The sequence below is a fragment of the Sus scrofa genome, chromosome 9 (assembly GCF_054392235.1).
Source record: "Sus scrofa isolate SSC_HxYL_T2T_F1_AM1 chromosome 9, Sscrofa_HxYL_maternal_Yorkshire_Landrace_v2.0, whole genome shotgun sequence".
Classification (NCBI taxonomy): Eukaryota; Metazoa; Chordata; class Mammalia; order Artiodactyla; family Suidae; genus Sus; species Sus scrofa.
The window spans coordinates 144,236,181-144,248,485 of record NC_139391.1 but is presented as its reverse complement, the minus strand read 5'-3'; the positions used below and the strand labels follow the sequence as shown (position 1 = coordinate 144,248,485).

The 12,305-nt window shown below is 56.1% G+C and overlaps 1 protein-coding gene across 1 annotated transcript in view; it reads right to left on the bottom strand.

The window, feature by feature from the left end:
- EGFR (epidermal growth factor receptor) overlaps positions 1 to 12,305 on the bottom strand; it is a gene marked incomplete at its 5' end in the record, with an annotated part of 172,523 nt that overhangs the window by 16,462 nt on the left and 143,756 nt on the right. The window contains 5 exon segments of the mRNA NM_214007.1: positions 3,142 to 3,327; positions 7,866 to 7,964; positions 8,555 to 8,677; positions 9,489 to 9,630; positions 11,618 to 11,656. Coding sequence (NP_999172.1) covers positions 3,142 to 3,327; positions 7,866 to 7,964; positions 8,555 to 8,677; positions 9,489 to 9,630; positions 11,618 to 11,656 — 589 coding nt within the window.

Genomic DNA, 12,305 nt, shown 5'->3' with positions numbered 1-12,305 from the left:
ACAGACCGAAGCAAAGAGCTGCAGCACGAAGGGGCTTCAGCAAAAGCAAATCGAAACAAGGAGCAACAGGCAGAGCCGTGGGTTTCAATACCAAGACGAGACTGAGTGACAGAGGAGCGTCCTGGAAAACTTTCAGGCCCTGGCAACTCCCCTTGGGAACTCTGGACACGCGCCCTCATCAGGCTTGTCCTGGGCCGAGCTGCTCTCATCCTGCGGTGGGCTCTGCCGTGAGGTGTTTGTTTTTGCCTCACGCTTGCGGAAGACTGGTTTGGGGGCCAAATGGACTCCCGTTTATGCAGACACTGGGCGGGCAGCAGATTTGAGCGTGAGATCGCAAAGGAGATAAGGGAAAGGCTGTGGACAAGAGAGGGCCCGGAGCAGGAGGTGCTGCCGTGAGGAGAGGCAATACGGAGCCGAAGACAGCATTCTGCTTAGATTTTGGTCACTAATCTAACCTAAGTTCGTCAAAAAATGTGGGAAAAACCAGAAGAGTGAGCATGAGGTGCATCCTGGAGCCAAGCAGGTGCTTCGCAGAGGCCACCAGTGCCACCCTGCAAAGAGCCATCTGCAGCCAACGAGACTGGGAGCACGGACAGCTCGCCTGAGGACAGCCAGAGCTGAGACGTGGAGCCACGGGAGCCACGAGCCTGGTTCTGAGGCAGGCAAGACTTGCGGGGCGGTGTGTCCTGTCACGTGAAAAGTCATGTCTGTGGAGCTGCAAGTTGACACAGGTAAGGAGAATGATAAATATCTGGGCACTCTCTGGGGAGCTGGGCCTTCTCCACCAGGCAGGAGGCGACGGCCACAGGGTGCAGAGTTCTGGATGCCCTGCCCGAGGTGGACGACAGCCAGGGCACGGCTCTTCGAGTCCCTCCCAGCTTCACATAAACACGTCAGCACACCTGATCTTCCCCGACAGCAACGTGCGCTTTTAAAAAGTAAGGCCAATGAAGCAACGCCACAGGGAGAGCCTGGAGTGGGGCTCTCTCTCTGGCGACTCTCCCACCTCAGACAATCAGAGAAGCGACTGAGGAGGCATCTCTGGGGTCTGGAGGCAGGACACGAGCAGACCTCCAGGAATAATTCTTTTTTTTGGTCTCGCCCATGGCATGTGGAAGTTCCCAGGACAGGGATCAAACTCATGCCACAGCAGTGACAACACCAGATCCTTATCCTGCTGAGCCACCAGGGAACTCCACGAGAGAGTAACTCTTTATTCAATGAGACCTACTCGGGGTGAGCACCTCCTGCCCACATCAGCCACTGTACTGGGTTGAAGAGTGTCCCCCCATTTCCTGTCTACCCAGAACCGCAGAACATAACCTTATTTAGACAGAGGGTATGGCAGATCGAAACAGTCAGAGATCTTGAGATGAACGCACGTTGGCTTTAGGGACGATTTTATCTTTCTTTTTTTCTTTTGTCTTTTGAGGGCCACACCTGCGGCATATGGAGGTTCCCAGGCTAGGGGTCCAATCAGAGCTACAGCTGCCGGCCTCCACCACAGCCACAGCCACGCGGGATCCGAGCCGCGTCTGTGATCCATACCACAGCTCATGGATCCTTACCCCACTGAGCGAGGCCAGGGTTCGAACCTGCAATCTCATGGTTGCTAGTCAGAGTCGTTAACCACTGAGCCATGACGGGAACTCCCGATTGTATCTTTTAAAGGAGGGGTGGTCTGGACTCAGACGCGGGGAAGGAGGCCATGAGGATGGAGATAGGAAGCAAAGCGATGAGTTACAAGCCAGGAAATAACTCCTGGACCAGTGGGACCAGGGGAGCCTTCAGCGGGAGGATGGCTCTTAGGACACCTTGACCTGGGACTTCTGACCTCCAGAACTATGACAGAATAAATTTCTATTGTGGCAAGCCACTAAGTTTGTTGCAAGTTTTGGTGGCAGCCCCAGGAAACTAATAGACAGAGAAACCACCTTTTCATGAAACCATAGCATCCAATGCACACAGGCGCTGCCAGGGCCATTCACTAACCACGGCCCTGTAACTGCCCTCTTGCTTGGCCAGGGTTACTGCTGTGAGAAGGACAAGAATACCAGGTGATACGCGGGGGTCTGAGAGGGCACCCCTCTCTCCCCAGGTGCTGGGAGTCTCAGGGCTGTGGCAAAGGGGCAGAGCAGCGCCCCAAACACGACTTCATGCATCTTACGTTGCCTTCCGTGTCTGCGGGGCATTGGGTGAACGAGCTCAGCGCACCCTCGGGGTAATTCCGCAGGACCATCTGCACTGCCAACCTGGGTGGGGGGGTCAGGACCTGGACAGGATGCCCTGCCTCCAAGGACCCCACGTGGTCCTAACGCCTACCCCGGGCCTGGGGGAGGAGAGGCTAGGGTGGGGCCTCCCCACAGCCCCTGGGTCACTAAGAGGAACATATACCCACTGTCAGAAGAGACAGAATTTAGCAAGTCGGGCTGCAAACTACAGAGGAGTGCTGGGCATAAGAGGGAAGAGGTGTGAGATCAACGCCAAGACTTTGTGAGGCTGCGCGAGCACGTGGCCTGCTGCTCTGTCCCTGGCCTCAGCTCATGGCGAGGGGCGGCACCTGGCCACTGTCTGCCCCTCAGCCCCTCCCTGGCTCTGGATCTAGCCTGTCGACACGGGGTAGGTTCAGCGCCCCGGTAGCCGCGGAAGTATCTGTTCCCCTCCTGTAGCCTGTGCTCAAGCCTCAACCTGGTTTGCTGGCCTTGTTATCAAGTCCTGCCTTGGTAAAAGCCACACGCCTCCCTGCCACACGTGACTGCAGTGTCCAACGAAAAGAATGTCAGGGAGATGAGAACCAGCATCCAACCGTACTGAACCGTTCAAGTCTCAATGTGCGGCGGGCCAGATGCTGACCTGACGTAAGAGCATCAATTCAACTTAACCCCAAAGAAAGACAAGTCTGCTCTGCACACGCGCACGTGCACCTGCCCCCCCAACGGCAGAGTCTTGGTTATCCCACGAGGAGACTCTACCTGCGGACTTCCTGTTGCCTTTATCGCCCCTCGCCGCCTCTCTCTGGGACTCTCACCAGGGACCCTGTCATCCTGTGGTGACACCAAGCCCTGCCAGTGCTGCTTCACGCTCTCCCCACCCAGGCGAGCTGCAGGCCACGGCTCAGAGGCTCTCGAGCCGTCGATTTACCTTTGCGATCTGCACACACCAGTTGAGCAGGTGCTGGGAGCCGATGTTGTCCTTGTGCTCGCGGACGTAGTCCAGGAGGCAGCCGAAGGGCATGAGCTGCGTGATGAGCTGCACCGTGGAGGTCAGGCAGATGCCCAGGAGGCGGCACACATGAGGATTGTCCACACTGGCCATCACGTAGGCTTCCTGGGGGAGGAGAGCCAGGCACGTGAGAGAGGCTGGCCCGCCCATGGGAGCTAAGGGAGAGCCAGACAGGACCTTTCCAGGTGAAAAGGCCGAACGTGATTCTCAGCTGGGAGCACGCGACGGCCCAGGAAGCATCTAGCACAGCAGGAACATGGGGTCTCGCCCCCTCAGAGCGCACCCACAGACCCCGGGCGGCGCTCACTGTTGCCAGAGCGCTGGGGAGAAGGAGACCTGATGTCTCTGTGTCTGGGTGCTCCTGGGTCGTCACAAAGACTCCAGCTCAAGGTCAACGACGCGACCTCAGGGCCGGTAGGAACGCACACCGGGCCTCCGCCTGAGAATGACCTGCCTCCGCCCGGAGAGGAGGGTTCTGGGGAAGGGACCTCACTCTGCCCGGAGCTCCACGGGCTTGCTCAGCGCCAAGCCCTTCCTGCAGGCCCGCTCTGGGCGCCATGCAGACGGAGGAAGTTAGACTTGCAGCGACGGAGGAGCCACCCAGGGGCCACTCCTGAATAGCCGGTCTGTGCACCCCACCTCAGTCTCGGGAGGGAGAGCACCCCATCCCCCTTCTGCTGCCAGAGGCTGCCAGGCAGGAGCCTTGTATGACACAGCCCCGTTTTAACCCTTCCCAGGCGGAGGACGCTGGTCTCACTCACAGCCACGCACACAGCTGGGCCTGGCTTCTGTCTGACTGAGCATGAGGGACTCCTCCCTCTCTGGCCATAAGCCCCTCTCTTTCCCTTGGGGACACTGGGGTGGTGACACTGTGCAGAGGCAGAAGAATCACCTGGTCTCCAGGACAAAGTCTGGGGGCCCTTTCTGCATCTTCCCACTGTGTGGGGAGTGGGCTCTCTGCCCAGAAGTGAGGGCAGCCTGGGCCAGGTGACAGCACCGAGGGTGGCTGCCACAGGAGCCACAGGAGCCGACAGAGACAGGGCTGGGGTCCAGCGGCACATGTACATATTCCTAAATGCAAATGTGGCGGCCCCAGGTTCTGGCCTTAACCCTTTTTCCGGCCTCACTGTTCCTGGAGGCTCTGCAAAGGCTCCTGACCTCTGCAACGCCCACCTCCCAGGCCTGCCCACCCTCAGGAGGGCCTTGCCTGGAATGCCCTTCGACCTCCTCTGTCCCTGGCTAACCGCTCCTCAGAGGAGCCGCCCTAACACCCAAGCTCCATTCTGCTCTCCTGGCATCTTGCAGATTTTTCCCGGAGCTGGGGCAGAATGGGGCGCAGGCTCAGCTGTGCTGTGTGAATTGCTGGGGGCGGGGGGGGGCGGGTACCGCCGCAACCCCCCACATCCATTCCCGCTTCATCGTGCCAGCAGCCTAACACCCCTCTAGGCACACAGATGCCTCGAAAATGCCAGGGGTGAACTACCGAGAAATCATACATAGCCAGAAATTCAAAGCTAATCAGAGACCAGGCCACTTCCACGAACAAAAGAAACCCACAGCTTTGAGAGCTGCTACAGGAAGTCCACCTGGACACTTCCCTGGGCGGTGCCCCGCTCCCAGGCTGCCCCCTGTGCTGTGCCCCTCCTTGTGCAGTGTCGGGCAGGGAGCGGTGCAGTGCTTTGCACCTTCAGGCTGCTTACAAAGCGCCAGGCGGAGAAGGCCCGCAAGCAGTGTCTTCTGAGGCCGTTGTTTGTCTGAAAGGAAAAGTGAGGCCCAGCGAGGCTGGAAGACCGTGCCTCAGACCAGGGCACGGCCCGCCTACCCCGAGGTTGTCACCCCCTGGTCACCCATGCACCTGGGAGGGTGGCAGTGCTAGACCTCATGACACGGGGCGCATGTATAAATCTGTTCTGCATTCTCTCTCCATTGCCTGCCCTAAATTTAAACTGGAAAGTTGGTGGAAAAATTAATAGGCCAGGCAACTGCCGGAAAAGCACAAATCTCATTTCTCCTCCGAGTCTGGGAAGCTGTACAACCATCACACCAAAGAAATCCCCTGGCTGCTCCTACTTTCTCAAGATCTGGTTGAGATCTGGAAACAGGCTGTACTCGTTTCAGAGGGAGAAAAAGTGACAGAGCAGAGCAGTGTGACAGCCCGTCTGCTGTGGGGCCCGAGGCGGACCCAGACCTGGGGGTCAGCGACAGAAGGCCAGCATGGGCACTGGGCCACCCGGAGCCTGGAGCCCCGCCAGGGCCCTGCTCCTATTAAGAGCAGATGGGGAACAGAACCAGGTCATCTCCCTGCACCCCCAAGCCTAGGCGAAATGGGGCGTCCTGATCACTGAGCGGGAGTTCACGTGAGCTTTGCTCGGAGCTGTGTCTCTTGACTCTCAGGGCGCACCGTGACCTCTGGAAAGAATGCCTGCGACTGCGTGGCCTCTCTGTGCGGCAGCCCTGCCAGGCACGGCTTCCAAGGCCGAGGGCAGAGTCACGTTGCAGGAGGGCCTCTGAGGCTGGGTGACCTTGAAAGTCCGCTATGTTGTCAAGATGCTGGTTGGTGCCTCCCTTCTCCCTTCCTTCTCCCTCGTCTGAGAACTAGTTTAAGTCAAAGATCAGGGAAAGGGGTTTCACGACGTTTTCAGCTCCTTCGGGAGAGGCACGGGCCTGACTTTAAGGAGGAGAAGGAGCCGCCTCTCTCTCTGAAACTGTCCCAGTAACTCAGCCACTACTGACAGCGCCGTGTGCCTGGGCTCTGGGGTGTGCGGGCTGGACCTCGGAGCTGGCCTGGCAGCCACTTACAAACATCCTGAAGGCCACGAGCAGCATCTGTGCTGCCCTGTTCTGCAACTCACTGCTGCACCCCATAGACACAGCTGCCCTCCCGCCAGGGCCCTGGCGGCCGCACCCCCCCTTCTGGGGATGGCTCTGGGAAGGTGCCCAGCAGTGGCAAGGCCTCAGGCCTCAGCCCTCGGGGAACAGCCCAGCAGGTGTTAAAGCAGCCAGAAGACACAGAAAAAAGAGACCAGGGCTGCCACAGGACACAAAGACAAGGAGGAAAAAAGACGAGCAGGACACAGCAGGACCGGAGGAAAGTGGGCTTCACAGCTTTTAATCTTGTCCATCGTTACTTTCTCTTCCACCCCAGCTCTGCCCCCCAGAGGCAGGTTTCTTCTAAGCTGAAGGTCCCTAGGGGCCGTTTCCGGGAGACCACCTGCTTCCCGGGGCATAACCACTGCCTCCGGAGTTGTCCTTATTGCGCACAGCAAACATCATCGGAACTCACCCCTCCACGTCATTTTGTGGAAATGATTAGAATGTCTTTAGCGATTAAAAAAATGAGTTTAAGGAAGCGAGTTCTGCAAAAAGATCTCTTTAACATTGAAGGGGAAGGAGCTGATGGTGTGAGTGAAGAGATGCTATAAATCACTTGTTCACTGTGCTTCTGTTACGTTCTGTTGTTACGCTATGTTATGACATTACATCAACAGACTCCACAGTAAACTGTAAACCATTAAAATGCAAGACAACTTTTCTTGATATGCATCACGTCAAAAATGCATGAGACTTTGATTGTATGGACATGTCCTGTCTCACGTGGAAATGGCCGAGCGGGGGTAGGCTGCCTGGAGAAACGGGGATGGGGCGAGAGGGTGCACCTGGGGAGACCTCGAAAAGCCCAGGTTGGCTCTGCTTGCCATGCGTTCTGTGGGGAGATTCCACTGGGGGAATTACATTCGCCTTTGTCCTTCCGGGCTGGAAGATAAAGTGAGTTGTCCAGATTTTCGAGTCCGCAAAGGCAATCATTTTCCTTTTCCTTTGACTATTTCCCTCACTCACTGCTGAGGCCTCTTCCACCTCCACTTTCACTGGCTCTGCTTCAGGACCACAGAAGGAGAAGCCCGCCCCGCCCACAACAGGAGGAGGCCAGTGCTTTAGCCCGGGACCCTGAGTGTGTCCACCGGGGCTACCTGCACAGCCTCTGCTGAGCTCCAGGATGGCCCCTCTTTCTAAGAGTGCCCAGCCCCTCACCGAATAGTGGGGGTCCAGAGAAGGTGGAGAAAGTTCAAGAGGATCGAAAGTAAAAGCTTGGACAATAGTCTTGTGAGGTATTTCAAAGACTCCATCAAGTTGTATCAGCAGACAACATGGGAAATAAACAAATTATTTTGAGAAAAGTACTGAAGGTGAACCACAGGTTATAGAGTATTTAGAGCATTAAACTGCTAATCCTGGGCACCTTTAAAAAGCCACTTCAAAGATGAGATATTTGGTGGAACGAAACGAACATGCATTTCAGAGTCAGAAGCCACATGACCCTGAGCAGGAGACTTCACGCCTCCAATACTTCATCAGAAGCACGACAAACACAACGCCTACAGCCACGTGAGCCCGCCGGGGGCACAGAGACAGCCACTGGTGGGTGCCCAGCGACCACGGGTTCTATCCTTCTGGGGGCGGTAACAGGTGGGTCTTTATGAGAGAGAATTATACCAACTGTAGCCAGAAGGAAAACAGGCGAAAAGGAACCATTTAGAATGGGGTGATAAGAAAGCCTAAAGCCAGCAGGTGCCGCCAAGAACGAGGAAAGGTGGCCGCTGGTGTCCAGGCCTGCAGCTACAGCTGGAGAACAAGCAGACACTCACGTCAAGAATTTCCTTGTTGGCTTTTGGAGAAGTGGCTTCTCTTAATTCCTTGATAGCCACAGGAATTTTCACCTTCTCACCTTCTGGGATCCAGAGGCCCTGTGACAAAGAGAGGGGAAGACGTTGGTGACGGTCACACAGGTGAGACTCCACTCCTGGGTGGCTGGGCGTCATCAGTGACCCCACCCCAAAGTGCAAGGGGCTGGAGTTCAGCTCTGCACCCAAGGCCGCCAGTGCCAGGAGCTGGCAGCTGAGCAGCTCTTTCGCTGTTGTGTTCCAGGAGTCAGAGCAGTGCGGCAAAACCCCTAGCACGTGCCAGTTATAAAGCCAGGAAGAATCAGCAGGTCCAGAATTCGGAGATTCCAGGTCCAGGCCAAACTGAAATGAGACCTTATGCAAAGAGGATAGAGGAAAGAGGAATGAAGAGGCTTTATCTGGATGCTGCCATGCGGGGGGTGACAGACAACCTTCTTTCAGACTCACAGGAGGCAAGTCCCCCTCTAAGAGCTCACACTGTCATCCACAAAACGTATGTGCCTGTGTACAGGTTTCGCTGCACCACTGTGTGTCACCGTGACTCTAAACGATTCTTCCCCACACCTTGGGAAAAACGCTGGAATTTCCCAAACTCGCAGGGACGCAGAGAGCACAGCTGGGGACCGGGGTCCCGCGCAGACCGGACGGCTCACCTTGTACACCGTGCCGAACGCGCCGGAGCCCAGCACCTTGACCTTTTTGAATTCCGTCTCCTTCAGGATCCTCAAGAGAGCTTGGTTGGGAGCTTCTCCACTGGGTGTGAGAGGCTCAACCAGCTGTGAGAAACAAGGGGAAAGGCTGATGCCCCGCAGCGTGGGGGGGAAGGGGGGCGCCGGGGGGCGGGATCAGATGCGGATGCGACCATGACGCTCTGGCGCGGAGAACTCGCCGCGCCCACTCCGGAGATCCAGACACCTGTTCTATCGAACTGGGTGACAGACACAGTGGGGACGGGGACGATCCCCCATGGAGCTATCCTTAAAGAGAACAGCTCCACTGCAACAAGTGCGGTTTTTCTTTCTGTGCCCAGGCCAATCGGCTGGACTGAGAACACCTAGGGATGGATTTGTTCCATGGCGGTCATTCTGGCAGCCTAGCGGGCCCCTCACCACCAGCACCGTGATGTTTTGAGCTGCGCTGGGTCCTTCCTCCCAGGAACTCCAGGTTCTGACATGGATGCCAGCTGGGACCAGTTTGTGGAATTACAGGGTCAGGGACCACACTCGTCCCAACAGGGCTCAAGAAGGAGCAGCCACTGGCACGGACAGGGGCATTTTCCAAAGCAACATCTCCTGAGTTCAGAGCACCTCCGCAGGCACCTAGGCACAGGCTTCCCCGGGTCTGCGGAGCGCAGGCCCACAGTGGACAGTGCGCCGCGGGTGGTAACCACTCATGGATTCTACTTCTCGTAGAAACGGCCGCATTTTATCGGATTCGTGCACCAGAACGCGCGTGTAAACGCTTGTAATTGACATCCAGCGATACCCCCTGACTTTTTTCCTTTCTAAACAAAGCCCCGACGTGCCACCCACACCTGGAACCCGGCTCTCAGCGCGCGTCCCCAGCCGGCCCCCGTGGCGCGCTCACCTCCCGCTCCTGCAGCAGCCGGCGCAGCGTGCGCTTGCGGACGATGTGGCGCCTGCGCAGAAAGAGGCCGACCCCCAGGGCCAGCACCACGGCCAGAAGCAGGCCCCCCACTATCCCGGTGGCGATGGACGGGATCTTGGGCCTGGAACGAGGGGTAGACACACGGGGTGAGCTTTGCTCTCAGACTCTGTCACTCTGGCATTTTACATGTTTCCTGCCTGTTTTGCTGCAATGCCATCACTTACAACCATCCTGAACGTGGAATATGCGCAGCTTCTAAAGGAGAGAAGACGGCGGACTAGGGGCTCAGGGCAGGGGTTCCGAATTGCTTCGATGGAGGAGCCTCCCCACCCACCCACCGTTTCTGCATTTTTCAAATTGAGGTATTGTCTGGATTCCTCCATAGGACAATTAATATCTTCATCTGTTGATTAAAAAAACATAACTCAAAAAGTAATTCTGACTTCAGTCATGCTTTCCACCTGAGACTGTGACCCCAGCGTAGCAGGCATGAGGGCCTGCCCTCTGCCCACGCCAGACGGATAGTATCTGCTGTCCAGTCTGCACGGAGGACCCTTCCCAAACCCTTAGCCCACCTATCTGTGGGCCGCTGAAACCCTGCGAGGGACGAGGGCCAAGGGAGGAGAAATGGGGTCTCTCCTTGGGAGAACAGGAGGGAGAGGCTGGACACTCAAAGCCTCCTGGGCTTTCGAGATGGACCACGGGCACGGGAAACGCTGTTTGAATGAGCTTCGAGGATTTTGACAGAGAGCAGTGCTGACAAGTGGCTGATGTCACCACACAGCTGCAAACCTCTCCAGCGCGCTCCTGCCCACGGAGCTTGGCGAAAGCAGACACCCCGAATACAGGGTCAAAGCTCACGGAATTAGTAGATTCTGAATTTGGAATCTTTACAGACTGTTGTTCTCAAGCACCTATGCCATCTGAGCGTCTGTCCAACTTCATATTTTCAGGTAAGAATGCTATTGAATATCAACGATTAAACAGCAGCACTGCTGCGCATAAAAATGTACGAACATCCCTCCAAATTCCCCGTAAGTGAGTCAAATGTGCCTCACAACGCTGTGCTCTCAGCGAGTGCGAGAGCTGTCTCGCTGGGCTGCACCCCCTCCCAGTTCACGCAGTTTGAACTAAAGGGCTTGGACCATTTTGAAGGGACACAGGCAGACAGGAGGAGACCTGGTACCAACTGTGTGTTCCATCTGCAGATAGGGGGAGTGAAAAGAAGAAAAAAATGTGAAAGAGCAAGTGGAACGAAGAACAGTCCCTGCTGGGTCCAAGGTGAGGGAGCAATGGGAGAACCGCATCACTGGGGTCCCGACTGCAGCGCGCAGCGAGGCCGGAGCTTGCTGCTGTCCGCGGCTCAGGTGAGAAGGGGTGTAAACGGAAATCTTGACTTTGAGACGCTGCCCTGTTTGTCCCGAACGTTTCATGGCACGGGAGGAAGGCTCAGTTATCTCGGCTGGTTTCTGGGGCCGAGAGCGAGCTGACGATGCTGGGGAAGGGAATTTGTGAACATAAGCAGGGACAGCAGAGATGCCTGGAAGTCTGGCTAGCGGGTGGGGCTCTCAGGAATGGCCGGCGGGAGCCTAGCATATAATCCCATTCCTCGGAAGTCGTGTGAATGCTAACACCACTCTTTCCTCCTGAGGCTCAACAGGAATTCCCAACCCTGCTTTTCTCAGGGCAGCAGTTCAGGCAGGGATGGTAAACTGATCACAACTGAAATGCTGCAGAGAGTCCTGTGGAGCTTTGTCATCCAACAGAAAGGTACTTCAGACTCAGGTTTGCGGGAGGCTGACGGGGTCAGGGAGGAAGAGGAGGAGAAGCAGGTGGAGCAGGAAGAGTCCGGGAGGCTGGTGAGCCAAGCAGCGAGGCAGCTGCACAGACGGGACACCGGGCCGTCTGTGGGGATGCGGCCGCTCACACCCGGTCTCCCAGGGAGGCACGGCCAGCAGTCCAGGAAGGTGGGCTCTGCTAGGGACTCCCCGGGAGAAGCGAGAACCTGCTGGGCAGAGGCAGCGGAGAAAGGGGGAAAGCACATGGCCCTTGACGTCAAACTCTCGGTGGCTTCTGCTCAGGTCTGCCACCCACACAGCATCACCTACCTGTCCACCGCACAGCCCTCGAGACCTGGTCCGACACAGCTGTAGGGGTTGAAAGAGAAATACACATTGCAATCATTTCACTTCTTTAGCATTTTTTCCTGGAGGGTTTTTTTAATTAAATCATAAGGCAACGTATGTTAAATTACTTTCAAATCATTAGAATCACAATGCGTCTCAATGTCGGTTCTTCATTTTTTTATCAGGCCTTTTTTCACCTGTCCTTTCACTCAGCACCTATTTCTGAGTGTCCACTTTGTGACAGGGGTTGTTCTAGCACTGAACCAAGCGGACCATCTCTGGCCTTTGTTACTGAAATGTTTCCCAACAGAGAAGCAGCTGGGAAACAGGGCTGATTTCAGACCCAGAAATGGGCTTTATCCACTTCTATCCACTGAAACATCGCACGTGAAGCAGGGACAGCATTTGTCTTCATGTGACCCTTCAGCAGCTGGTCCCCTCACATGGGGCAGACCATCATCTGTGACTCTGATTATTGGTGATGATGGAAAAGGCAGAATAAATTGGCTTGGAAGTCATTTGTCAACACGAACATCAATAGGAAAACAAAATATTCCAATTAAATGGAAACGGCTGACATTTATGGCCTGGGGAAAGATGAAGAGGCAATTTCAGGGCCAGTGCGTGCTGGACGCCTCCTGTCAACTGGTTCTAATCTAATCTCTCTGTC